Genomic DNA, 26,337 nt, shown 5'->3' on the forward strand with positions numbered 1-26,337 from the left:
CTCTGAACTTTTCTGTACAGGAAACAAAGTTGGAGAGGGAATAGCGGGTGGAAAACTACAACAGTTTATCAGCTGGAAATTACATGTAATGAAACAACCACTCACAAAAGCATGGAGAAATTTGGAAAGAAGCAGAGGAAAAAGAGTCCTGACTGGGGAAATGCCAGGCGTGCGGAAGGCAAGGGCTTTACCTCACCGGGATTGCACTAGGGATCTGCACATCACACACACGACAGACAAAACCTCACTTAGGTGATGCTAATTCACTTGAGGTTACTACTATGTTAAAGGACGAGATCAACTAATTTCACCATTACTATTGAAGACTTTTTTTTCTCTGAATTTTATTTATTCCTCCTTGCCAGATATTTACTTTGAAAACTCAGTATATAAATATTTGTTTTGAGAGGAAATGTTAAAAAAAAAAAAACAAACCAAACCAAACCTTGTCCCAAAGCCACGAGTGATTAATTGCTTAAGGAGACTCACAGTTTCCTTCAAGCCCAAGCGGGCAGTTCCATCTAGACCATGACAAATCCAGTTTGCTCACAAACACACGGACTGCATTTACTTTGGGAAACATTTAATACACCCACAAAGGACTGATCACAACAACACGAAGCACGCACGCATACTGCCACGAAAACAGACACACCAGCGATTTTAACAGCCTTGCAAAGCACCCAGTATACAGTTACATTTTGGCAGGCCCTCCCCGTCAGGAGCTCGCCTGCGGTGGGAGTCCCCGCGCAAAGCTGCGCTGCGCGGCAGGGAAAAACGCTCGTTCTCCACACCGCCTTTTTGTCACTAACGGGCACGGGCACCCTTTGAAAAGGCAGGAAAAAACCGCGGCCACCCGGAAGGGCCCCCCAATCCCAGCTCACAGACTGAACTACACGGAGGCACCTGCAGCGTACGCAGGATGGGGAATGGCAGCCGCGCGCAATATATATATTTATTGGCGATCACCAGCCCCCGGCTCCTCTCAGGCAGCGCGCGCGACCCCAACGAACCCCGACCCCACCCGCCGGCCGCGCGTCGGGCCCCGCTCAAACGCCACGCGCCGCCCGCCGCGCCGCCCCATTGGCTGGCGCGCGCGGAGAGGCGGTGCCGCCGGCGGCCCCTCCTGACGCCGCCGCGCTGCGCCTGCGCAGTGCCCGCCGGCCGCCGCGGGGGTGCTGTCATCCGGGTCCTCGGCGGAGCCGTTGGGCGATGGCGACGGTAGCGGAGCTGAAAGCAGGTTGCGGTGGCTGGGCTGGCGGAGGGGGCGCGCTCCGAGCGGGGGCGGGAGGGCGGTTGCCCGGCCGGCCCCTCTTCGCGCAGCCAGCGGCTCCCTGCCGGCGGCCCGCTGGGCCTCGGAGTCGCCCTGAGGCGCTGGCGGAGCCGGCCGCTCCTCGCGCAGGCCGCTGGGAAGCGCAGGCGCCTCCCTGAGCCTCCGCACCAGCGCTGGGCTCCTGTCCCCCGGCTTGATCTGGCCTTTACTTACTGAATGACATCACACGCGCTTCTGAAATTGCTAGAACCCATATTTACCATTCAAAAACAAAAATGCTGTAATTTCTTTAAGGGCTGGATTTTTATCTGTAATGTTCCCAGTGTTGTTGCTGGCATACCAACAGGTGTGGATAGTCTATATTCGTTTCCCTGTGAAAATGAAGAAACTATGTTTATAGTGTTGATGGTTAGCGTCACTTAATACACATAGCTTTGTATTAACCGTTTTTTTTTACGATAATAGTTTTAAAAGACACACTGGAAAAGAGAGGTGCGCTTGGGCAAATAAAAGCAAGGATCAGAGCTGAAGTTTTTAATGCGCTGGATGACCAAAGTGAACCACGGCCACCACTGTCCCATGAAAATCTCTTAATCAATGAACTCATTCGTGAATACTTGGAATATAACAAATATAAGTATGCAGCATCTGTTTTAACTGCAGGTATTGGGGCAGATGTATGATCTTCCACTGGCTTTTATTGTCATCGCTTGTTGTCATCACTGTTTGGTTGAGTAATTCAGCTGGGGTTATGACATTAGTAAGTGTGACCAAACTGTACTATCTTGTCTTCCAATGGAAATAAATAAGGCACAAACACTTTATACTGCCTTCTTTGCAGCATTAAGCCAAATCATATCATTAGTTCCCAAGAACACTTATTCTTTGCTGTTTTCCCTTGAGACGAATGCTTTGACAGAAAAATTGATGCATAAGCAAGAAAACTTTCCAGCAGCCTGCAAAATCAAAATACCTTTCTTGGAATGTCCACTTTCATTTTGGAAAATGATTAATAATATTTTTTAAGCATATACCACAATTTTTTCTCACTGGCATTTGGGTAAAATAAATAATGAAAATCCTGCAAATGCAGGAACAAAATCCTTTGAGAAATATTCTAAAGTAATATGTACATAAAGTAGTTGATAGCCTGATTTATAACAGTCCTGGCAATTCATGCATATGAATCATATCAGAAACTTGGTTATATATTCTATGTTTAAAATATACATTTGCTATGTAATAATTTGATATGTTAGTAGTTTTCATTCTATTAAAATTACAGACATGTTCATCTCAATGGAGAGAGGGAACAGAGGTGTAGTCTATGTTGTAATTAATGTGTGCAATCTGTTTCATAACAGTACTTCTCTAGAGAAGAAATAGTTTGCCTCATTAATTCATCATAATACTATTAAGATTTTTTTAATATTTTTCTTAGATTCCTTTAGAGTGAATATAAATATCATAATATGCTATTGCAAATTGTATTAATATGAAGCACTAATGCTTAAGTGTGTTCCCAGGAGTTACAATATAAAGTTAGAAATTTCCAGTCTAAAAGTAAGGTGTGCATTCTGATTCTCAAACTTAAGAAGTTACATTGGTGATATTTTCCATACCAGTCTTAAGAATTGTGCGGAAATTTCTTTTTCAGAGTCTGGCCAACCTGAAGTGCCCTTGGATAGACAGTTTCTTGTCAAAGAGCTGAATCTAGTCGAAGATGCAAATAGCAAATCAATGTAAGGAGTGCTTCTGGAAAACACAGTATATTCGGTTTTGCATATAACATTCTTTGTACTATCAGTAACATTCATTTCTATTTAGTATTATTAGAAATCGCATTTAAATGTTACCTCCCCAGTTGTTAATGTGACTAGATCGCATGTCTAGTCTAACATGCAAGACTCAAACTTCTGATGTGAAACATGGGCCCATATTCAAACATATCCAAAATTCAAAACTAACATTTAATTCTGCCAGCTCTGTAGCACTCTCCAGATAGTGTATTTGCACACGAAAACACAAGTTTCTTACCAGTAGTCTTCCCTACAGTTAGAGGTAGAGAACAAATATGTTCTTTGCATATCTGTCAGTTTTTGTAGAGCAATAAAAAGATTATTGTTCTCTGAGATTAGATATAAATTCACAATATGATATGACAGGGTCCATGAGATAAGATACTGAAACAAGTTTGTGCAGATAATGCTAAATGGTCTCTGTAGTTTGGGCTCATACCATCTGTCCTGTGATTAAGCAGAATCAAGTTTGGGATGTCTGGTGGTGACTAGCCTGCCAAAGTCCAATACTTAATATTGCATGAGTGAAAATGTACTGTATTCATGTGCTAAGTATGCGCCGGTTCTTCGCCTACACGGGATCTGGAGTTCAGTTGAGAATGTCTCTAGGTGTAGGATTTTTGAGATGGCGCTGGTCTTCAGGATGAGCTTAGGTTTGTGGTTACTTGTATAATTACACTGGACATAATGTATTTTAATTAATCTAAAGACATCTGTACATATTCTAGGAGTAAACATTAAGGTCTAAGAACCTCTTAGGAAGTTTGGGGGTTTTTTTAATGCTCAGTATTTCATATATTTTATAGATTGCTTTTATCATTTTCTTTTTTAAGCAGACCTCTCTTGTATGGAATCATAGCTCATTTCTTACATGGTGGTAAAGAAGAAAGTACCCCAAATACTCTTCCAAAAGTGTCTTTGCTGAACTATCCAAGGCAGAATCTTGGCAAACCATCTACTGAGAGAAGTCAAAAAGGTGTGTATGGTCATTTTTGCAGAAGTTTTGTTTGTGACTAGTTTTTCTGTATAATACATATGCTTATAACCACATGAACATGGAGATGGACACGATATGCCTTCTTCTCTATGCAAGGAATGTTTTGAACTGACAAATTTTTGTAAGAAGAATTCCTCAATACAACATTGTTTATACCTCAAAAATACTGTTAAGCTGTTTGACCTGAACATGCCTGTTGCTCACATATTCATTTAAGAAATGTCCTATTGTATCCAATTCATGAAAGACCCACCTGTGATTTCTGAAACTACCTGTATACGTTCCTTTTTTTAAATTGGTGACCAACTTACAAAAGCTCTTATGCCTGCTTCTTTTCTACTGTTATGCTGATGAGAGAGCATAAATGCTATACAAATCTAAATATCCTCAGAACTGCTTGACTGGTCTTCAGATGTGTCAGTAGTAGAAATTTCCCTCTGAAATGGAAATGTATTTTATTTAGAAAGAAGGCATTTTTAAAAATTGCAGACAGCCAAATTTATATATTTTTTTCAACAGTGCAAAGTACTGTGAAGTTCCTGTTGATCTTATGGTAGCTGTAGCTACTTGTTAGTTACTAAAGGGAAGAATTGGAGGGGAAGCAATTGTTCAGCTTTATTCTGTTAAGGTTTTCAGACTGTAAAATACTGAAAATTTTAAATTGGACAGATGTACTATTCTAATTAGTAAATGGAAGAAAACTTGCCATGCCATTTATGCTAGGGTTTTAGAAATAAAAATTTACTGCTGCAGTTACTGGTAAAGACCAAAAAATATTAATATCAGAAAGTATTGTTATCAGAAAGGTCATCCAACAAATTGCCATCCCATTTGCCTAAAAGTTAAACTGGCCAAATTGTACTCCCTTACACTATTACCAGTTTAGAATTAGTTGACTGGAGACAGTTGTGACTACATTGGCAATTTAATACAGGAATTTAACCTAAATTCTCAGTAAAATATATTAAATAGTGGGCATATCTTTTTGTTTCTCATCTGTTCTGACTTACTTAATTTTTATAGAAAGCTCTTAATTCTTCCACTGTTCATTCTGTATACAGGCATAAATCTTTTCTGAGGACATTTCAAATCCCATTGACTTCAGCAGCTTAAGCTTCAAGTTCACTGCTATAAAGTAGAACACTGCTAAATCTTGTTTTCCTCTTCTGGTCTGCTCTTTGACTGGTTACTATTAATGCTGCCTAAGCTACAGAACGAAAGGGATCATTGGTCCAGCTTTTTCCTTTGAAGAGTCTGCCTGGCATATTACTTTCTACTCTGCGGGAATTTGGACTGTTTAGTACTATCATGTTATTACTAATAGTACTATCGACTATTTTTTTCATATCCATAAAATTTGAAAAACCTGAGCACTGAGATAGTCTTAAGAAATCTAAAAAGTGTGAGAGAAGGACTGAATAAGCACTCTTTTTAATAATTAGATTCATTGAGACAATACTGTTTCCCTTCTGCCAGAAGGGGGTGCCAAAGAAGTAAAATTTCAGTACCAAAACTGGCTGTAACTGGTCTCTCTGTTAAAAAATTCTTATTCCTGACAGAAATTTCTCCATTTTTTTTATACTAAATTAAATGTTATAGAAGAATTTTTTAAAAGTATAACTTTGTACCTCAGTTTTGAAATTGACTCTGCAGGTCACCTGACCCTGTTGACTCCAATAGAATTTCACATAGGGATTTAATTGTTTAGAGTCAATTACAAGACTCAAGTTAGTTATCAGATGTTATTGCTTGTTGCTCTTTGAACTAAAGAAAAATACAAAAGTAAAGCTTTAAGGCTTTTAACCTTAAAGTAACTATAGTCTGATATTACTTTCTGCATATGTTTCTGGAATATGTTAGTGGAGACTTACAGGCAGTGTGTTTAAAATACCAATTACCTAGCTATTTTAATTAGGCTGCATATTAATATGATAAAGTGCATTCATAAACTCAACTCTTAGGTCTTGTATTTAACATATAACTTGCTTTTCATATTAGAAATTGTCTTGCTTCTGTTGTTGAAATCTGGCGGTTCTTTAGTTCTGTCGCTATACTGGAGCTGCAGTTGTCTTAGATCTAATCTTTAATAATTTATTTAATAATCTCTTATTTCATATCAGTGCATGGACAAAATACTTTATAATTGTAAAATTGCGCAAGTTTCTTACAATGATCTTCTGTATCAGGGTTCATATTAGCAGAAAATAACAGTTATATCTTTGGATCTGCAGATGCATGAAAATACTTGTGAAACACTTGTCTGTGCTTCATTTTCAGATAGAATTCCAGAACCAGGAAGGATGGCTGGCACTAGCATTGAAGAACCCCTTGTTTTACCGAGTATAAACAGATGATGTCTTTCATATGTTAATTTTTCATATAAAGTTCTCTGGGAGTTAATTTAAGAAATTAATTCTTTACATAAGTTGTTCCATCATGTCCAGTGGGCCACTTCAATTTGTAAAAGCTACCCATCAGACAGGAAGACAGGGTCATATTAATTGCCAATAAAAAAAATGTTAGCAAAGGACATCTTCCTTCAGTGCTGATAGAAGGAAAACTGTATATGAAGTCAAATTAGTCAAACCTCTGTCTAGAACTGGGCCTAAAAATACTGCATTTCTTTTTATAAAAATAAAAATATATCAGAAAAATTACCATTCCTGCACTTTCCTTATGATGTTCTGTCTTGGAGTATTTTTTCCTGCATTTTAGAATAAAAAATACTCTGTTTTATTCTGTGTGGTGTTTCAAGAGGGTTCAAAGTAAGTATTTTAATAATTCTTTATTAAAAAGTGGTGTTGAGGCTGCTGCTACTTTCAGATAAGTATGGAAAAATAAATTTGAAAAGAAAATTAAAATGGTTTAAAGGAATAGTTGTTTTTAATTCTCCGGAAACCAGGACTATATTTATCTTCATGCCAGCAAACAAATGAGGGCAAGTCTTTTCCATCTGGAGTTGCTATAAATTGTATGGTGTAAAACTAAGTATATGGGAGGGGGAGGGACTTTTGTTTTTTCCCAAAGGACATGAAGGTCAAAGTCAGGGGAAACTAAAAATAAAGTTGATAATAGATTACTGATTCCCAGAGCTATTTTTTAGCTGTGGTATTTACATTTTTTGAGATGGTAATTTATTTTAAAAGCAGAACTTGTAGGGGTACATCAAAAATAACGCAGGTTTGTTATCTATACTCATAAAAATGAGTGGAAGAGAACATGCAGTTTGTGAATTTTAGTGAGAGTACCCTGTGTTGCACAGTCTCTGCGTAGTTTTGCCTTAATCGTGATTAGACCCAGTTAGCCTTATAGGTATTTTTTATTTCAATAAGCAGCCTAGACTCTACTGTGATATGAAATCGCAGACAGTGAGTATGCGTATAATATAAGGGGAAGCCGCATTCACCCGTTTCAAGGATCAGCAGCGAGCTCATCCCCTCCCTGCGACTGGCCATGCTGGCAGCTCCCTGCCCATTTGCTGATTCACAAGTCTCTCAGGACTGGTCCCATCGCTGGGGGGAGGGAAGGGGGAGGGATGTGTTTGCAAATTTACCTCATTCGAGTACTTCTTTAAGTCTTCTGTAGCTTTGCATCAATTGTAATTGACTGTTGGGTTAAGCAAGCCAATTTATCCCTGTCTGTACCCTGGCTGTGTGCTGTGCTAAAACTATGTTAACACTACAATCAAATCCAATTACTTAGCTGAAGATCTGTGCAAAAGCTAGCATCAGGGGATTCTGCCTCCTTTTTATGTTTCTTTCCTGCCACATTAACAGAAATATTCATTCACATAATCACCAATCTACCTCTTCAGCATTTCTCTCTCTAAAAATACAGCAGAAAACTTGTCTTCTAAGGTATTAGTTACAAATCTTCATTTTGCAATGAGCTGTAAGTGCCTCTATGGTTAAGTTGCAAAAATGAACTTTTAAAGAATGCAGATATGATTGCTCTGGCCACGTAAAACCCTGAATTTTTAATTTTGTGTTTTTTCAGAGGTTAAATTCTAGATGCCTCTTTCTCCATAACCAAGTGGGTTAAATTAGTATGTATACTCAGAATCTGAATCATCTTTTAAAGAGCAAAGAAAAATGTTCTGCTGGAAAACACAGAAGCAGTAACTTTCAGTGCTATGCAAATCTTTCAGTGTAACTAAAGTCTAACTAAACATCTGCTTTGTGTCTTCCCAGTACAGGTCATACAGAAGCTGCCCACTCGTCACAGAGATCCCCAGGAAATAGATAGATCTTTAGTGGTAGAAATGAAGTAATATTTTTGTTGTGATGGAAGAAGGTGAAAGGAAGTTTGGGCCTCATCCTTTCCCAAGAGCACAGCTCAGCATGATCATGGTCTCCACAACCATGAAAGCAGAGGCTTTAGAAGTATGTGCTTCACTGAGTTTTGAAGTGAAGGTGTGTATCTGAAATCAGAGTAGAAATCCATTTTAGACAGAAGGGAATTTCAGGACTCTTTTCTTTGTAATGGGCAGTAGGGGAGAGAGCTGTCAGTGCAAGGTTCTGTACTGATACGGAGGATAGGAGCTGGCTTGTTTGCTCTCTGTGCAACATTAGTTTCATCTAATTCTGTAATACTTTCATAGCAAAGATTTTGGTTTTCGGAACATGATAATTTATTGTACAAGCAAATAAGTATACTTTTAGTAGTATTTATTTGTACAACAAAGCTTTGAAATATATCTGTGAAAATATACTTGTGTAATCACATTCTAAATGGTCTAGCGTTTATCCTGACAGTAAATGAAATATGAGAGCATCTTTCAAATTCAGACATGTAGCAAATCCTATGAGTATCAGATTGCCTTCTTTGTTAAAGTATGAAGAGGATGTGCAAATTCTATACTATAAGGATGCACTTTAAAAAAATCTTTCCTTAAAAGTTTAAACTAAGCTAGTTCAGTATTTAGATGAAAATATTTCACAACTCTTGAGTCACAGATTCTGATTTTGGATAAAATCTCCATCCCAGTAAGTACATACACAAAAATCATTTTCTCAAACAATTTAAGATGCTCTATCTAGCTTAATTATAGACTGTAATGTCTTGCATTAACTGCCTGTATTCTTTCTACAAACATAGAAAATGAGAAAAAGATATGAGGATGTAGAAGTTTGGGGGTTTTAATGAGCAAAATGCAATTCTAAATTTTTTTGGAGATGATAGAATATTGTAAACAAGATTGTTAGGGACAGGAGTTAGTTAATTTAAAAGAGGCTATTCTTTGTCCAAGTGTGGTATCACAAATGAAGGTGACAAGGAGGCAGCGCAGTTTTGTATGGATATCAGATCTGGAAAGCACGTTGGAAGAACTTAACACACAAGTTTAAAAAATGTCTTTAAAACCAAATGTTTGCCCTCCCCTAAAATCAGAGGAAACTACATTTCTAGAATCTATAGCATCAGTGTTGCTTCAGAGGTATTGGTTTCTGTCATGCACACAGAAGAATTCTTCTAAGCTTTATCAACACGCTCCAGGGAGTCGGTTACACTTTCCTTCCTGGGCACCCTTTGTATCAAGCTGCATCTTGGTGTCAGTTGATCACTTTTCCGGACAAGTGATTATCATTTCGCAATTATGTTTAGGAAGAGAAAGCCAAAAATATTTGCTGACCCTTTAAAAGACATTCTTTCATTAGCAGTTGGTTTCCAACTGGTTTAGAGTTGACCTGTATGCTTCATATAGTCTGAGTTTATCAGGTCAACAAAAATTCAATTGTTGAAGTGGCTGAGGATTCTGACCTGAGTCCAGCATTAAGCACAAGGCGTAACATTAAGCAGATAAGCAGTCTGTGACTGTTTTGCCTTGTCAGACTCCTCTCATGCTTAATTGTTCTTCTGCTTTGGAGGCAGACCGTCCCTCATGTTGCAAGTGCATGTCTTTATATAGGTGTTAATCTGCCAAGTACATTTGTTGGCTTCCAATAACCCACCACTTATATTTGTTAGCTTCCAATTACATTTGTCAGCTTAAAGAAATATGGTTGGGTAAACTTTGGTAAAATCATTTTTAAACAATTTGTTCACCTGTATTAAGCACATTATTTAATATAGTAACCCATCACCTGTAATGCTTTTCTTTTCCTCCACTGTGGTTAAACAGTGGTAAGACAGCTGGAAGTTGCTTTCTTTCCTTCTCAAGTCCTCTTTCTTTACAAGTACAATATTTTCAGTGCAAATTCAGCAAGGAGATATTTAAGTGCAGACTGCTCAATACTGTATTTTTTCTAGAAAAATATTTAAAAAATAAAAGTTTAGGGTTTTTTTAATTAAGCTTATTTTGTTGTTCCTGGATTTGGGGCCCTGATTTTAATCACAAAGGCACCATCCACTGGGAATCACTGTCCTTCATTCTGAGGCAACTTTGATTTAAAAAAAGCACCTCAACATTTAGGAAATCCCAAACAGGTTATATTATTAGTATATTCTTATGTTAACTTTTAAGTCAAGGTTGGAAGCCAAGCACTTGACAGTTCCCACCCCACATGGCTCAGGAGTGCCACTGTTACATTCCTAGCAGTAATATTTTTTAGACTTTCCAGTTCAGTTTAAAGTCACATCATATATCACCCTCTACCACTGACTCTGTTAAACATACTACCCAGATAGCAAGCCTGCATGTGCACATGCAGTGGTTTGCAAACCAGGAGGAATAATTTCCACTCCTTTTTAAGCTACTATTAAAATGCGTCTGGTTTTGTGAAACAGCTGTATGGGTTTATAAGGAACTTCTTAGGATAAGTTTTATGACTGCTAATCTGATCATACTTTTCAGAGGATCCCCTTGCATTTCATTATACTCCTACTTAAAAGCTAAGCTTGCAACACAGAAAAGGCAGAAAAAATAAGATGAAGTACTCAGGAACTTTCTGCTAACGAGGGTCAGCTTCTTGGCTTTACATCTTGGATATTATTTCCCCTGGCTTTGTTCCAGCACAATCACACGTGCATGAATTTGATATGCTACTGCTCCCTTCCTGGTCCCCGAGGGCTCTGCATGGCGGTGCGGCCACCGGACAACTTGCAAGGCAGCAGATATGAACCTGCATCTGAAACTCCCGGCTGCAGCCAGTGGAAAGTCTGGCTGTGGTGGGAAGGCTAGTCTTTTCCTGCTAAGGCCTGGACATGATCGAAAAACTGATGTCTGTACGTGATATTGTTGGAATGTGTCAGGGGAGGAATTCCCATTCCCTTCCCCTCCCTACTATTTGCCCGGATTTGTGCATCACTGGGCAGAGCTAGACCCAGGGTCTGCCAGTCCCCCACACCTGCAAAAACCAGCACTTAAACCAGGTGACACCAGAGGTTTGCAGCCCAGCCTCCTTTCAGAAGTATTTTTTTAGGATGCTGAGACCAATGAGTGTCTCATCCATCTTCCCCAGGAGAGCTTATTTTCCAGAGAGGACAGGACTGTTGATGTCAAGAGAAATTATTCCACCCAGGACTGTGCTCTGATCCTTTGGGTATACACCATATTTAGCCTGTTGCTGAGTGGGGGTTGTTTCGGTATTTTGTATTTGGCACGTCGATGGGAATTCCTGGAGGATCCTAGCTTTCCCTTTTTGGGATGTCTCCATCCACAGGTCTTGCTGCACAAGGCTGTTGGCTACTAGTGGGGGGAGGAGGGAGGACAGCTGGGGACTGAAGGTTTCGGGGGCGTGAAGGAGGTTTGACGAGGAGCAGATCACTCCCTAGCCTCCCAGGTCTGGCTCCAAGCACCGTGTCCTCCTTTCCCCCCTCCCCAGCAGACGGTGCTGCCTCCTGCTCTTTCCATGGCATCCCAGGGACTGCTCCCCTTCAGCTATCTATCAGTTCTCTTCTTCCTTTTATGGACAGAGGGAGGTATTTCTTTTAAATGAAAAAGTATTTACAGTCCTTTCTCAGGAACTGAGTTGAGCACCGCATCACAAGAGAAACTTTGGCAAATCTGGTGGGGAGCTGGGAAACAACCCTCTATTCCCAGGGGCAAACAAGGCTCAATACAGCCCCAGGCTCTACACATTGCATAAACACAAGGAGACCCAGTGCAACCTCCACCCCCACATCCCTGCTGCATTAGGAATAACCCCCTTCTCCTACGCAACCCCTGAACTCCTGCACTCAGCTTAGCCCATGTAAACGCAGGACCTCCCAAGTGACTGGGGACCATGGTCTGGCTTTTGTCCTTCTCCTGGGCTGGGGGCCGTAATGGGTGAGGATGCTGCCAAGGCAGGAAGGGGTTAAAGGTCCATTTCCTTGGCCAAATCATTTCATTCTAGGAAAAAGCAAAAACTCTGAACTTGCGAGCTAGGGGCACCTCTTTTGTGCCTTCCTGCGACACACAAGCCACTGTGAGAAAGCACGGAAAGCCAGCGCTGGTAAGCACCAGCCTGCTCACTAAAGAGCAGCCCAGGCAAGGGGGGCAGCCCTCAGTGAGGCCCTCCTGTGCACAAGGTCCTTGGCTAAGTCTGTCCTGTTTAAGCCAGGTACGGAGAGGATTTTCCAGCAGGATGTGGTTTCCAGGGCCCCTCCCCACTGACAAGCTTCTCCTCCTCTATATAGGGAGGCTGCGAAGGCTGTGAGGACTTGGACTGTCCCGGCTCTTGGCTGCACAGGTTCCCGACTCTCCAATTCACTCTCTGCTTCCCTAATTGGACGCCTGTAAGTACCACGGGGACCCAGGAGATCCCTGCTGGGGAAGGGGCTGGGAGCCAGCAGCTCTTTTGGATGGAGTAGTTTGGCAAGCTAAATATTACACTATTTTGCAAACACATTTAGTAAATTACCTGAAGAGAGTTTACTAATTAACAGTAGCAGTGATTGATTTACTTCGGAAGTGGTAACAGACCTATCAGACATGCTCAGCTGATTTACCCTGCTTTGCATGATATTAATTGAATTCTGCTTAAAATGCATTAGAGACGGTGTACCTTTTCAAGCGTGTGCGGATGATCTAGCTTGAAGCGTGTGCGGGTGTCCCACCTGGCTGCGGAGCAGGAGAGGCACCCTGTGCGCCCAGTGGGAGGCACCCGGCGGGCCCGCGCTGCGGAGGGTGGCAGGTACCCGCCGCAAGGAACTGTTGGGTGCGGGGACCTGGCCGCTGAGCAGCTGAGCTCATTTAAATATTGCTGCATTTTCGGTGCTAATAAAGGGAATTAGTACACTTCATATGCTGTTTAATGAAAACATAACCAAATAAAATAATTAGCTTGTCAGTCACTTGTTCTTTAAATAGTAAAAATGCTTAAAAATTAGGAGGAAAAAATGGAAATGTTTTATACAAGAGCACCTTGCTATTAGATATATGTATTTTAGTATGCTGGGAATAAAGTTTAAGGCAAAACTAATTAGATAATTCACTGAACTACACTAATTTGAATAATTTCAAATGTAAAAGTCAAGCTTTTTTATTTTAAAAAGAAAAGAAAGCAACAAACTTCTAATATTAACAAAATACTGCAATTAAATTAAGAAGACAGTAGATGGCAGTACAGAAAGCAGCTTCAGTGTTATCCCAGAAGTTCACTGGCTTCTTTCACACAGACACGCACAGACACACACATATATATATGTATAGGTACGTATGTGTCTGTATACACACACACACACACATAGAAATGCATGAGAGGTGTGTGTGAATATAATGAATAAGCAATATGAGATATTTTAAATATACACAAGTCATAAGATACTGCATCATTAATATATTACCTAATATCTATTTCTCAATAAAATCTTTCTAAAACACACTTGTTTAAAAACAAGCCAACCTTTTATTTTACTCAGAATCTCACCCTAAAGGGCAGCTTTCAACAAGATGCTGTGCATGGACCGACTTTCTGAACTCCCAAAGTGGGTCTTTTAAGCCACTAACACAGAGGCTAAAATGATGAACCCCTGGAAAGCTAAGCGCTTGATTAAATAGTCACTTGAGTTTAGTGCACGATACTCTTTTCTGGCTGTGTTCGCTTAGATGTAAACAATGATTTTTATTATCTCATTTGCAATTGACACGCTAGTCCCTAAAAGGTATTTGTTTTGAATTTGTTATCATTACATTTTTGTGGAACAGCTAGTATTGAGAAGAACATCGCCATATATGGTAGCACACATAGATGTATGCAGAGGATCCAGACTCTTTATAATTCACTGAGGCTTATTAGTTGCAAATCTGCTGGCTTTTCTTTTAAGTATGTTAATTTTAGAAGAAGCAAAGAGCAAGAGACAGCTTTCCAACTTGTGCATAGTCCAGTTAAAATATGGATTATTTATGAATTCTAATGAACACACAGAATCTGCTTTACTTAATAGAATGACATTTTGGAGTATTTGAAATATCTGCTATTTCCCAGATAAAAAGAATTTATCATAGATAATGGAATCCAAATTTTTTCCCTTCTTTTTTCATTCTTACAGTTTATAACATAGGTAATAACCTGGGCCAATTTCTATGGAGTATTAAAAGAGCTATCAAGTAACTAATCAGAGTTATGTAATAACTTGCATTAACAGAGGTTAGAAAACCTGATAGGAGGGCCAAGACATTTACAGACAATTTGATTGAATACATTGAGTATTTATGAAAAAGACAGCCCTCTAAAATTACTGAGAATGTTATCTCTTAAAATACAGACTTCCCTCTTCTTTTGTTGAAAAACTTTAATAAACTAATACCCATGACACCTTCAGGTCCAGATGGAAATGTCCGTGATGAGAGCAAGCCTTTGAGGGTGATCCTAGGGACCACCTGGGAGAGGCAAAAGGCCAGCAGGGACCGACAGCAGTGCTCCTGATGGAGCCGGCTGCGCTAGGGAACAAGTTCCCAAATGAAGGTCACAAGATGGGGATTCGTCCTTTTTTTTTTTTTCTTCAAGTAATACTCAGGTGGGTCATTCAGTTAAGTACTGGAAAAGTAAAAGATAAGCAACCTGGGAAGACCTTAGCAAAGAACTACTGCAACCCAAGAAATGCAGTTTGAGTCAAATAGCAGGTTACTGCCATCAGAAACCACTTACATGAGCAGGACTTCATTTTTGGAAATAATTCACAGACTCCGAGACGTGTTGCCTCTGTTTTAATAATTCTTCCCTGTACGGCTGTGATAAGCTTTCATAGTGACACGCACATCCTGCAGAGGAAGGAAGAAGCATCCTTTATCTTCTCATTAGGAGAAAAGCAGTCCCTTTATGCTATGACCCAGGAGGCAATTCTGCTTGGCCAATAACCTTTTAATTAAGTGCACTTCCTGGAGATATTTATACTTTATTCTTGGAATAATATACTCAGGATAAACTGCTGTAAAGACAGCATTCAACTTCTGTCACTGACATGATAAGGGAAAGGACAGTGAAGATCAGCAGGATATATTTGCAGTGGGGCAGCAGAAGGGGAATGGAAAAGTATCCTCCCTGGAAATGCAGGGAAGCATGCATGCCCATGCCTACATGCTCACGTGGGGTTTAGGCAAGTATAACAGAGGTATGCAGATCTTGGTGTAATCTGGTACATTTCTAAGGCAAGAAACTTCATGTCAGTAGTTTTACTATCATTGCTTCTCCTCCCTTTCCCTGGATAGCTCACCTCTGACTGTAAAAGAGGATTTAATCTTCTACATGATTCTATCATCTACTTAAGCAAATGGATGAGAAGCTCTTACCATGAGTTTGCACAGATATTAGTCTCCATTTCGCTTAGGCAGCACTATGGATAAAACCCAAGGACTGGCTAAGGGTTCAATTATACCTTCTCAGGGAAGGTTCTCAACAGCCTGTAATGCATCTTTCCCGCCAGCCCGTTTCCCCAGTATCAATCATGTGCTGGACCAGAGCACTACCATCTGTATCAGAGATGAATCAAGAGGATTATTTCCAACTGTTAATCAGAAAGTTTTAGCAGGTCATTAAATGCACAGCACCTCACTAGCAAACGTCTAATTGAGTTCTTGGAGCCCACCTTCTATCCCTTCCATTTAGAAAATTTCCCTTAGTTACTAGATTAATTAATCTAGACTTTATAATCTAGATGCAGACTGCATTTTTTCTGTTACTACTGTTGTACACAGCTGCTACTCAGACTTCACCCTCTAATTCCACAGGACCATTCAAGAAAACTTCTTTTTAGACAAATGCCAGTTTTCCACTCATTGTCTATGTTTGAGACAAGTTTAGTGAGCCAATTCGGACTGCCCATCTCCTACTTCTTATAAAGGGTAGGATCTTATGTTTAAGCTAGTATTCACAGGATCATATGGTACATTTGACAGACAAATATAGTGCTTAGATCTAGGGAAAAAACCTCCTATCTCCAAGCTCTGCAGTTTGTTCCACCTCTTAGACCTTCTGACCTCACTTCAGTTTCAAAAAGACTGAATTTAGTCTTTTTTTGAATTTCACCATAACAAGGTGAAAGAATTTTTACATGCAGGAAGAAGTAGGCAAACACAAGAGCATACAGACAGACTAGCTCTGTATTATTCTGTAATTTGGTGGCAGATGTTTGTAACTTCTGTCAATGCTTTGTGTTTTACATAGCATGCAATGGGGAAAGGAACATTTCCTTCATCTTTGGGCAATGAAACAGCAAAGAACTTTTTGGTTCATCCAGCTGTGACCAGCTTTGTAGCTGGCCACCAGTTTAATCTTAGGCTAGGCTTTTGAGGTAAACGGTCTTGGCAATTTGTTATTTTGACTTCCATCATCATCATTTGTGGGCAGCCTCAAAGTAGCAAGATTTGACTCTATGAAACTTGGCTCAGCAGTTCAGTCTAATTTCTGGTTGTCTGACAGCAAGAGCAAATTCCTATTGATTTGAAGGTGCTGCCACCTGGCACTTAGCCCAGGCAAAACACTCCAATCTTTCTGACATTTTGGGACACCTACACAGCTCTCTCTTTTGGCCCAAGACAGTGAAATCCTCTTGCGCTGCCGAGGCAGCAGAGCAGAGGATGTGCTCTGTCTGGTGCCACTGCTGCGGGAGGACAGGGCAGCACCCCCTTCTCCTGGGGCCGTGGCTGGCGAGCAGTGCCGCTCACTGGGCCGCAAGCTGGAAGGCCAGGGGGCTGCTGTGGCTCCGCAAGGAGGTGTCGAGCAGCACCAAGGGCTTCCCCTCCTCCTTTTGCCAGTGTTGCCACACGTTCTGCCTTCCCTACAGCAGGGCGGGTGGTGGGGAAACACTCCCTGTGCTACCCTATCCCACTGGGCCACAGAGTCAGGCCGGATTCACCCCACAGGCCGCCAGCTGGAAAACACGGCCAGAGAGAATACCATCTCCATTATTGGAGCTGTGCAGCTCCACCAGCCCTCTTGGCAACACAGGAACATTTTCTGCCTTAATCCACACAGAGGTCAAATAGTTTCCTCTTGCAGCTCTCTTCCAAGAATCCCCTGGGAGCTAGCTAAGGACTGCATCCAGCAGAGCTCCCTCACGGAGACTCGCCGGCCACGGACACTGCACAGGGAAGCAGCAATCCACAGAAGCCACCGGTCATGATCTCCCTCCCACTCGCCCACACCACAATGGACACAGCGTGCACACACATGCCCTGGGTGAATTTTCCTTCTGGGATTTTCGAGACAAGGCTGATGGCTCTAGAATGAAGATATTTAGAGGAAAGCTGGGATTGTTTAGATGACAGAATTGTCAAGGGAGTTTAAGGAGCTGGGACATCTAGTTTCCACTGAATTTCAATGTGATATCATCTAACGTCCTTAGGCGCCTCTAAAATGCTAGTTTTGTTTTTTAAGCTTTATGTTACCTTGTATATGATCCATGCTGTTCTCTCAGACCCCTCACACAGTTTAGCTCTGCAAAAAAAAAAAAAACAACATTAGATTGTGGGATGACTTTTGGGAAAAAAACCTTTGGAAGCCAATCTCTGATACTCTCAGAGTACAGGGTGTCCATTTGGCTACGTACCACAGAACCCAGTCTTTACAAATATCATTCTGCTTATGGGCTGATTGCTGACATCTTTAACAGTCAGTTCTCTGAACTCCCTCAAGATTCATGTTGTTTGAATGCTGTAAATACTAAATCCGTTCTCAGTAAGGAAATGAAACAACCTCTATCTCACAGCAATGTTTTTCTCAGCCACATGCTCTTCCCTGCTCCCCACTGTAGCTCCTCCCCAGCTCCCCTCTCTGCTCCGCCACTGCGGCAGGCTCCTTGACCAGCACCACCCTTTCCCAGCTCTGTCCTCCACAAGGAGTCCTCTTTTCATCCCTTTTCTCATTCGGTGTTGTATGTCCCACAGGACAGAGAAGACACTTTGGAAAGCTCCAGACGTTATCAGCACAGCTCGTGCAGCTACTCCGTACCTTCCCCTGGCCAGAACAGGACAGTGGCCGCCTCCTCCCTCCCCAAGACAGCCAGAACCCTCCCATTGCTCTCACCTAAGGAGCAGAAATACATCCAGCTGCTTTATCCATGTGCAGCTGCATGATGCAGATACATCATCCTTCCAATTTAAGCATCATGGTACAGGGTATCTAATAGCTGGCATAATTTCCAGGCTTATTCTATTTCTCCTCCCTTTCTCTCATGTGGTACACATTTACCTTTCATAGATGATAAGCTCTCACTATCTGAACCATGGAAAGAGGACAATACTAAATTAATTCTCCTTCACCAGCAATACTGATAACAATGGTTTTTTTCTAAGTCTGCTGTCAAACTTTAAGGTTTTTCTTTTGACCTTTTCTTAATCCTATTGATCTCCAAATGAAATGTCATTAGAGTGATTGGAAATAGTCCTCAGCAAGTAAAGTTTGTTTCTGTCCTTTCTGGAACACAGCCTGGGAACTGTTCTACTAATTATTTCATTATTGCGCTGGTATTTCAGTCTGCACCCAAAAGTATTTGGGTGATGAGAAATTCTCTGTATATCTGAATTCAGTTAACTCTGTGATGGGCAAGATATGAGGATGCAGGAAGTTGGTTGGCTGGTAGTCTTGGTCCTGACAGTCTAGATGCACAGATATTAATTATGCCTTACTTTTCTGCCTGACCTGTAGTACAATACCAACAAAGTGTAGGTAATAAGCTCAGGAGTCCTCATTTGTTTTACTGCCATGAAGCTTTTGATTTAGGTCATTTCAGATGTGGTAACAAAGGAACGGGACTCAGTGGCCCAAACACAGATACTCTAAGGTATCTAAGCTGGCGCCCAAAGACATCTGCATGGAGATGTCAGATATGGCACAGGACATATCAGAGACCTGCACCACTCTGGAGTGGCAGCTGGTGGCCAGGCAGGAGACACTGCAGCAACTAAAAGGGCAGTGAATGCCCAAATTCAGGCAACTGAATTGCTCAGAATGACAATGAATTTGTCCTTAGGTTTTTATGGACAGCCCAGGTTAAAAGCTACCTTCCCACAGTGCTCTACCAAAGTGACCAGCCCATTAAGTAAATGAACTGACTCCCAATAATTCCAAAGGGCCCTAAAAATGACGCAGAGGGGAGGAGCAGACCCCAGCAGTGTACCTCCTGCAGGCAGCACCGCCATCGTGGACGTGAGCATCCAATCCCTAACAGTGTCAAGATCAACTCTATTTAGGATTTGTACCTCCTGTCCTCTTAAACGATTTGACCCATCCTATGGGAATGGGTGCTGCTGGCAGCTCGCCTGCTCACAGAAATGTGCAGCAGTCTCCGGTAGCACTGCTGGCAGTGGGGGGGGTTTAACAGTTCAACTGCTAAACTCTCCCTGCAAGGCTAATTGTCACCATTTACCTGCATGATCTTGCAGCTGGCTTTAAGTAACAAATCTTAAAGAGCCCCAGAGACATGACTTTGCTCTGCCTTTACAGATGAACGCAGATGAGGGCAGCCCTGGCAGCAGCACTGACATTATACATCCCCGACAATAACGGCCGCACTTTGAAACTACCGAGTGGAGCAGATCTGACAAACATGTTTTGGCTGGAATTTCTCCACATTTTCCTCCCTTTAAACCAGAATATTTTTCTTCCTCAACAGGTGACTACTGAGTCAAAATGGCTCAAAAACCTCTCAGCGATGATGAGAAATTCCTCTTTGTGGACAAAAACTTCATTAATAACCCACTCGCCCAGGCTGACTGGTCAGCGAAGAAACTGGTTTGGGTTCCATCAGAGAAACATGGATTTGAAGCTGCAAGTATCAAGGAAGAGAAAGGGGATGAGGTGACGGTTGAACTGGCAGAAAACGGAAAGAAAGTGACACTGAGCAAGGATGACATCCAGAAGATGAACCCTCCAAAGTTCTCCAAAGTGGAGGACATGGCGGAGCTGACTTGCCTCAATGAAGCTTCAGTGCTGCACAATCTACGGGAGAGATACTTCTCAGGTTTAATTTATGTAAGTAGAATCAAACACTTGCACGGCATTTCCTATTGCTTGCTACCATGTGCAGTCACTAGCGAGATGCATCCCACCCACTGTCAGAGATAGAGTCCTCATGTTTAACACTGCCATGCAAGTCCTCATTCCTCAGCGATGGGATCTCAAACCAAAAATGTATTTAGTTCACCTTATTCCCCAAGATTCTTTTGATTCTTTATTTAACTGCTTTACTTAATTAAGTTAAAATACTTGAAGGTTTCTTCCCCAAAGCTTGCAAATCCTGAAGGAATATTATTGGCTTTGGAAGTACCCTCTGATAGCTACACAACACTGCAGTCCTGCTGCTTTTAAAATAGGGGCTTTCCAGTGATTTCAGTGGAAACTTGAACAACTTTTCAGCTCATGTACCACAACTGTAACTTGCAAAAAGAACATATGGAAAAGCCAAATCACGCAGTCTTTTCTCAGGCAAAACTCCCACTGAAAGGCAGCTGTCAAGTTCTGGTTTAGTAGGTGCTTGAGTAAAACCTTATGTTTGAATAAATGAATAATCCCACTGAAAGTCAAGTGAGACTATTCATATGCTTCAGTGTGTTACTGGATCAAACTCATGCATCCACTAAATCACATTTTTTTTTCCTTGATTAATTTACAGATTGGCAAGTCTGGGCAAACTGGAATCTCCTCTATGTTCATGTGAATTCAGGTCAAGATTTTTCTGTCTTCCAGTCGACACAAGCATATTTTGATATTAGCAGCCCTGTAATCTATCTTCATTAGCAGTTATCAAACTGTACAGTAAGAAAGCCCAGAAAGTTCCCATGGAGCTTAGCTACTATCTTTGATTTTACATGGAGGATCCCTATGCTGTGCTGTAGAGAAGTAATCTACAATTTCAATCTATGAAAATTTTATTTTCACGACAGACCACTGATGAGTGAAATAAATAAAGTATAGAGCTTAAGTAACATGGTTTTAGAAGCAGGAGTAGATCTCTCATTATTAATATGAGGAATGCTAAATTGGAAGATAGGAAATGAAGCAGAAAATAAGATAGTTATATACAGTAGAACAAAGGAACTGGTTAGTTATTATGCATAACTTAATAGAGCTAAAGCTCAGGATCTTTCCTTCAGGAATGCATTAAAATTAACATCATTGAGATTCCTGAAAGAAACTAGATTTTTCAAGTTTGAGCATTTGAGTTTCTTGGATTCTAATTTTGTAGGTGAACATATGAGCCTAGTTGCTACTATATTACAGCATCCAGCATGAATTATTAAAGGAGACTTTGTCTTGCCTTGTTGCAAGATCTAAGAAGAATTACTAGAAAAAGAGTGGGATAAAACATTTCTTTTTTTGTTCTCAGCGACACTGTGTGAACAAATATTCCAGAGTTTCCAACATATGTTTACTCTGTGGATTTTTGTGGGACTTAATTTCTCTTCCTGTAGAAAGTGAGTTTCAAAAAGTGGATAATGCAATTATAAGTCAAAGAATTTGTCCTGGAGACAAAAAAAAGCAAGTGTATCTGAAATTAAGCTTTCTTTCTTCAAAGACTAGATTTTAAGATTATGGTAAATTAGCAGTTATAATAAATTATTCTGATTTGTATTACAACAAGTTATTAGTATTTTCAGACATCTAAAAACTGTCATATCTTTTGAAGAAAAAATAGGGGGCAGCTAAACAGAATTTTTGGCTTTGCTCTCATCCACTTCTGACACTAACTGTAAACAATTGTCTCCCCGCTTTGCTGTGTAGTGCTTACATAGACTTTTTTGGAGCTCCACACATACAATAAATTGTAACCTTAAATGTTTTCCTTCAGAATATCACTGCTACAACTGGGGATTCACAATTCTCCCGTAGAAAAAGTCAACCTTCCTGAAAAACAAATCATCTGCTCCATGAATTTAAAGTAAATATTATTAAATAAAAGCATTCAATGCAGAATGTGAACTGAAAGTCACAGAGTGACTGTACACAGGAAAAATTCCCTGGCCTTTCCCTTCACTACAGATAATTAAGAAGGAAGGGCAAAAATTGCCCTGCCACTAACTTATATTTTGCTTTGCTCAGACTCTGCCTTGTCAACACACAATTAGACCCAAAATGATGATATAAATATCAGTAAAATAACAACATAACTTCCGCTGATTTGAGAGTAGATTCAAGTTTCTTGTGCTTGTATTCACAGGTGATATTTATTCACTCTTTGCCCAACACTGCAAAATGCTTCCTCATATATGAGAAACTATATATGCATAGTGGAACCAGAGATGGGATTCCTCTGTCCAAATTTAGGCATTTACAACACAGATGCATATATTTGCATGAGTGTCTCTTGAATATCCACCAGCAGTGACTGACCAAGGGATATACAAGCTCAGCATTTCTTTCTGGAAGCTCTCCCTAAGGTACCAGCCTGCACGAGTTGCCTCCAGATCTTCTCAGGAGAGATACAACTGCTGGATCCAGCTCTCTAGAGAGACTGTATCCCTAGGGAGAATAATCTAAGGCACACAGAACTCAACCTCCCCGTTTTTAATCTCATGCTTAGCCAATTGGCTTGCTTGTCTTCAAAATGTTACATATATTAATCAGTTTTTAATTAGTGCTTGCAAAGCAGATACCTAGAATTACAAACCGCCAAACTAAGAGGTCTTGGTTAACTTTCCTGAGCTGAGACAAGGCACCTGTCACAGTCCAGTTAGAATCACGGATTCCTGAACTTCATCAGCTCAAGCTTTTTCCCTGCCTTAATAACCTGCTTCCTGTGCCTCAAAGTTTGCACTTAGGAAGGTATGTCAGCACATGGCTAAGCACACAAACAGCCCTGCTGAGGCCATTGGATTCTCTGCATGCTGAAAGTCAGACACACACCTATAAATCCCAGGGAAGTGAGGCCTAAATAATTTCCTGAATTGGAAATTTATTCTCTTATTATTTTACTTACTTGGTTGAGAATGATTAGTTGAATGTATACAGTAAATCTATTTCTACTGAAGAAAAGGCCCTGCTACGCTTTCCTTAAGAGCCCTGCGGGTCATTCCAGTATAAAAAGTCCCACCACTTTTCAAATGTATTGTCCCTACAAGACTGAAGTTCATTTCAGCATGATTAACAGAGTTTCATTCTAAATTACAATGTCAATGAAAATCTGGCTTAATAATTATTTACCTTCCACATCAAAGGTTTTAGCTTGGGGATATTGAGAACTGGTGAAGATCTTCAGCTTGATTTTTCTGATATCTCACTTGAGACCATAGAAACGCAGTAGCAATCTGCTAAGGTAACAGAGGAACTCATTAACACCAAGAGGACCCAAGATGCTCTCTTGCACAGCACGGAGCACCCAACCTGCTCCTGGGGGCTGTGAGCTGATGGATGCTCTCTCCCTGTTTGCTGAATACCATATAAAGTGCTCAGGCTGTGCTGAGACCGGGTAGTGCCATTTCCTAATATGGTCAGGAAAGGGAAATCCCTGTGCCCAAGGCCCTGGCTGATCCAAGCCTTGGAGATGCCATTTTACAGTCCTATGCTCCAGCGCTTCCTGCGAGGGGACCTAAGCAGCTTGAGCCATCCCTAGCCACAGCCCTGAGAACAAGGCAAGGGCACACGGGATAGCAGCCGCACACCACGAAACTGTAATGCACGCACAGGGGGGACCTGCCAGACGTATGGTTAAGTCATAAAGAACAAATTCATTATTTCATTTTTTTTTAAATTGGCATGGTTTTAAAGCCAACAGACATAGGCTGGCTGAAATACCCCTGCAATTATAATCTCAAAAATTCATAGAGTTTTTCTTGTTTTGAGGCTTGTTTATTATTTTTTTATGGGAAACTCTTGCAAATTGCTTACTCTGGGTAACTGTGACATATGGCTCATCACCTATTGTCATGTGCTATTATTTCTGCTCCAAGTTCAATAGCTGGAGCTTTCTGAAATAGAAAAAACAACAAAAAACAGATGAGCAACTATCAACTTGTAGTCAATATTCTTTTTTGCCTAAATGTATATTTTAAATGAATACCTTCATTAAACTGTACAAAGAAAACACATTTTTTTCTTAAACTTTTTACAGAAATAGTCATGTAGTGAAGGCATCTGACCATTCTGATTAGACACCTATCTGGAACTACTGTAATTTTTTCAAAGACTCTCTCAGACAAGCATTATTGTTATGTGGGGTACACATCTTCTTTTTAAAAAACCTTCCAACATCAATCCAATGTTGTTACCTAAGACTTCAGCTTACAAAATTTGGTAGAGGACGTATTCCAGTATGCTGAAAATACACATATAAAGAAATATTGTAAAGTATTATGGGTGTTATGTAATCCCAAATAAGGATGATTCACTTTATGTACTGAAAATAACTGAAGGCAAGATGCTGTAAGAGATCTAGGCACGACAAGATCAAAGCATGATGTATCTACAGGGAGCTAAATTCACATACTTTCTAGCAGTTCGATTATTAGAAATTATTATTTGTGCACTTGGAAACTTCACCTACACATGTATTCAGAAGTCACTACTTCATTTGCTACACTAGGCAGAATACAAAAGGAAGTGTTATTTACTAAAATCCTGTTAGTTAAATGCAGCTGATGTCTGTGTTTCCCAGACTAGGCACAGCACATGATACTAATTCCGGTTTTTATCTGAATTTCCTTGCAGACTTATTCAGGTCTCTTCTGCGTTGTGATAAATCCATACAAACAGCTGCCCATTTATTCAGAGAAGATTATTGACATGTACAAAGGAAAGAAGAGGCACGAGATGCCGCCCCATATCTATGCTATTGCAGACACAGCCTACAGGAGCATGCTGCAAGGTAGGCAAGTTTAATAACACGTCAGTTCTTAGAAATCACTGAACAATAACTGAAATGTGGTAGAAAACACCTTGTCACTCCCACACTTGCCCCTGCAAGGAGGAGAAGCACAGGCAGAAAAGCTCTTTTGCAGAGACCTACCAGGGCTTTCGGGAAGTTTCCTAGGAATTCTTTGGCAGGAACGGCAGTCCACAAACACTGTGACTCAAAAAGGAAAAACAATCCTTTTACCCATCTGTGTAGAGGCATGTGGGAAGGTTTCAAAGTCAAGCAAATAGTTTTGGCAAATACGGGCATGGAAAATGCTCCCTTTGTACGAGTGGAGACTGCTCCAAAGTTAGCTGCGAATGCTGCTGAAGCTCTGTCGGCCTTGCTTCTGCCTCCACCAGCAGAGCAAATGAAAATCACAGTTTGGGGCTACTTTGGTGGCAGTCTTACGTTTTGGGGTCCTGAACTGAGATGTGCTCTGTTTTCTAACAGTAATGGCAACCAGCAGCAATGGAAATTCAGTCAGGCCCAAAACAGTATGAACAAAACCACAGAAATTCACAGTGCCCTCCTCCTTACGCAGGGACTGCTGGCAGATTAAGGGCTTTTTGCTCTAAGGAAAAATCATTTGTCTGGGGACAAGAAAGCTCTAGCTCTGAACGTATGACGCTGCACACCTGCAGACTACAGGGCACTACTGTTTGCCGTCTCAGAACGAGCCTCGGATGCTCCAGGAAACCAGGGCATTGCTGAACACTTTGGCATTAGTGGTGAAATTTAAATGCGCCAATCAGGGGCCCAATCCTGCAGAAATTATGGCCTGTAACTACGTCTCAGCAAGGGTCTCCAGACCAGGCCCTAAAGTTCAGGGCTTTCTGGTTTGGAGCGTAAGGATTTAAGTGTTACGGCTTATGGGTTTCAGGTCTGACTGGGCAAAACAATAAAGAGCGCTTGGAAATTTCAGTTCAACAATTAGATTAGTGCCCAGTATTGATTTTTTGTAATATTTACATACATACACAGAATAGTGATGGTCACTGAGAAACTAGTCTGTTCCAAACCCTTTTGCACTTTATCTGACTATGCAAATAAGATAACCCAGTATTTCTCTAGGCCCACAA

The 26,337-nt window shown here is 40.8% G+C and overlaps 2 protein-coding genes and 1 long non-coding RNA gene across 10 annotated transcripts in view; 2 read left to right on the top strand and 1 right to left on the bottom strand.

Annotated features, from left to right (window-relative positions):
* The first annotated feature begins 1,132 nt into the window (after window positions 1–1,132).
* On the top strand, window positions 1,133–6,805 carry FOPNL (FGFR1OP N-terminal like). Of its 5 annotated transcripts, none has more exons than XM_026076675.1 (5): window positions 1,133–1,240; window positions 1,739–1,936; window positions 2,931–3,015; window positions 3,906–4,048; window positions 6,347–6,805. In XM_026076675.1, exons 1-5 carry the CDS (start codon window positions 1,213–1,215, stop codon window positions 6,421–6,423), a joined length of 531 nt encoding a protein of 176 aa, XP_025932460.1. In that variant the 5' UTR covers window positions 1,133–1,212; the 3' UTR covers window positions 6,424–6,805. The 5 variants fall into 5 exon arrangements, with proteins under 5 accessions (XP_025932460.1, XP_025932464.1, XP_025932461.1 ...); XM_026076676.1 differs by having other exon boundaries at window positions 1,134–1,240; window positions 3,909–4,048; XM_026076678.1 differs by lacking the exon at window positions 1,739–1,936 and having other exon boundaries at window positions 1,154–1,240.
* LOC112971335 lies at window positions 4,074–15,126 on the bottom strand. The gene is made up of 2 exons (XR_003255312.1): window positions 15,079–15,126; window positions 4,074–4,506 (listed from the first exon to the last, which is right to left on the bottom strand). It is a non-coding gene; the product is annotated as an uncharacterized LOC112971335 (long non-coding RNA).
* The window catches only part of MYH11 (myosin heavy chain 11), a 64,363-nt gene continuing 50,683 nt past the window's right edge, over window positions 12,658–26,337 (top strand). For 3 of the 4 annotated variants that reach the window (XM_026076666.1, XM_026076664.1, XM_026076665.1), the window contains exons 1-3: window positions 12,658–12,724; window positions 20,042–20,400; window positions 25,072–25,228. In XM_026076666.1, coding sequence (XP_025932451.1) covers window positions 20,059–20,400; window positions 25,072–25,228 — 499 coding nt within the window. In that variant the 5' untranslated portion in view covers window positions 12,658–12,724; window positions 20,042–20,058. Of the gene's footprint in view, window positions 12,725–20,041; window positions 20,401–21,824; window positions 21,843–25,071; window positions 25,229–26,337 lie in introns of those variants that run through there. The other variant, XM_026076667.1, reaches the window with a different exon arrangement.

Source organism: Apteryx rowi, unplaced genomic scaffold (assembly GCF_003343035.1).
Source record: "Apteryx rowi isolate R43461 unplaced genomic scaffold, aptRow1 scaffold_436, whole genome shotgun sequence".
NCBI lineage: Eukaryota > Metazoa > Chordata > Aves > Apterygiformes > Apterygidae > Apteryx > Apteryx rowi.

Bases quoted from the DNA above. Each gene is read 5' to 3' on its own strand.
- FOPNL (XM_026076675.1), top strand. From the start codon at position 1,213: ATGGCGACGGTAGCGGAGCTGAAAGCAG. The intron at 3,016-3,905 runs GTAAGGAGTGCT...TTCTTTTTTAAG, and splicing joins GATGCAAATAGCAAATCAAT to CAGACCTCTCTTGTATGGAA. The intron at 4,049-6,346 runs GTGTGTATGGTC...CTTCATTTTCAG, and splicing joins TACTGAGAGAAGTCAAAAAG to ATAGAATTCCAGAACCAGGA.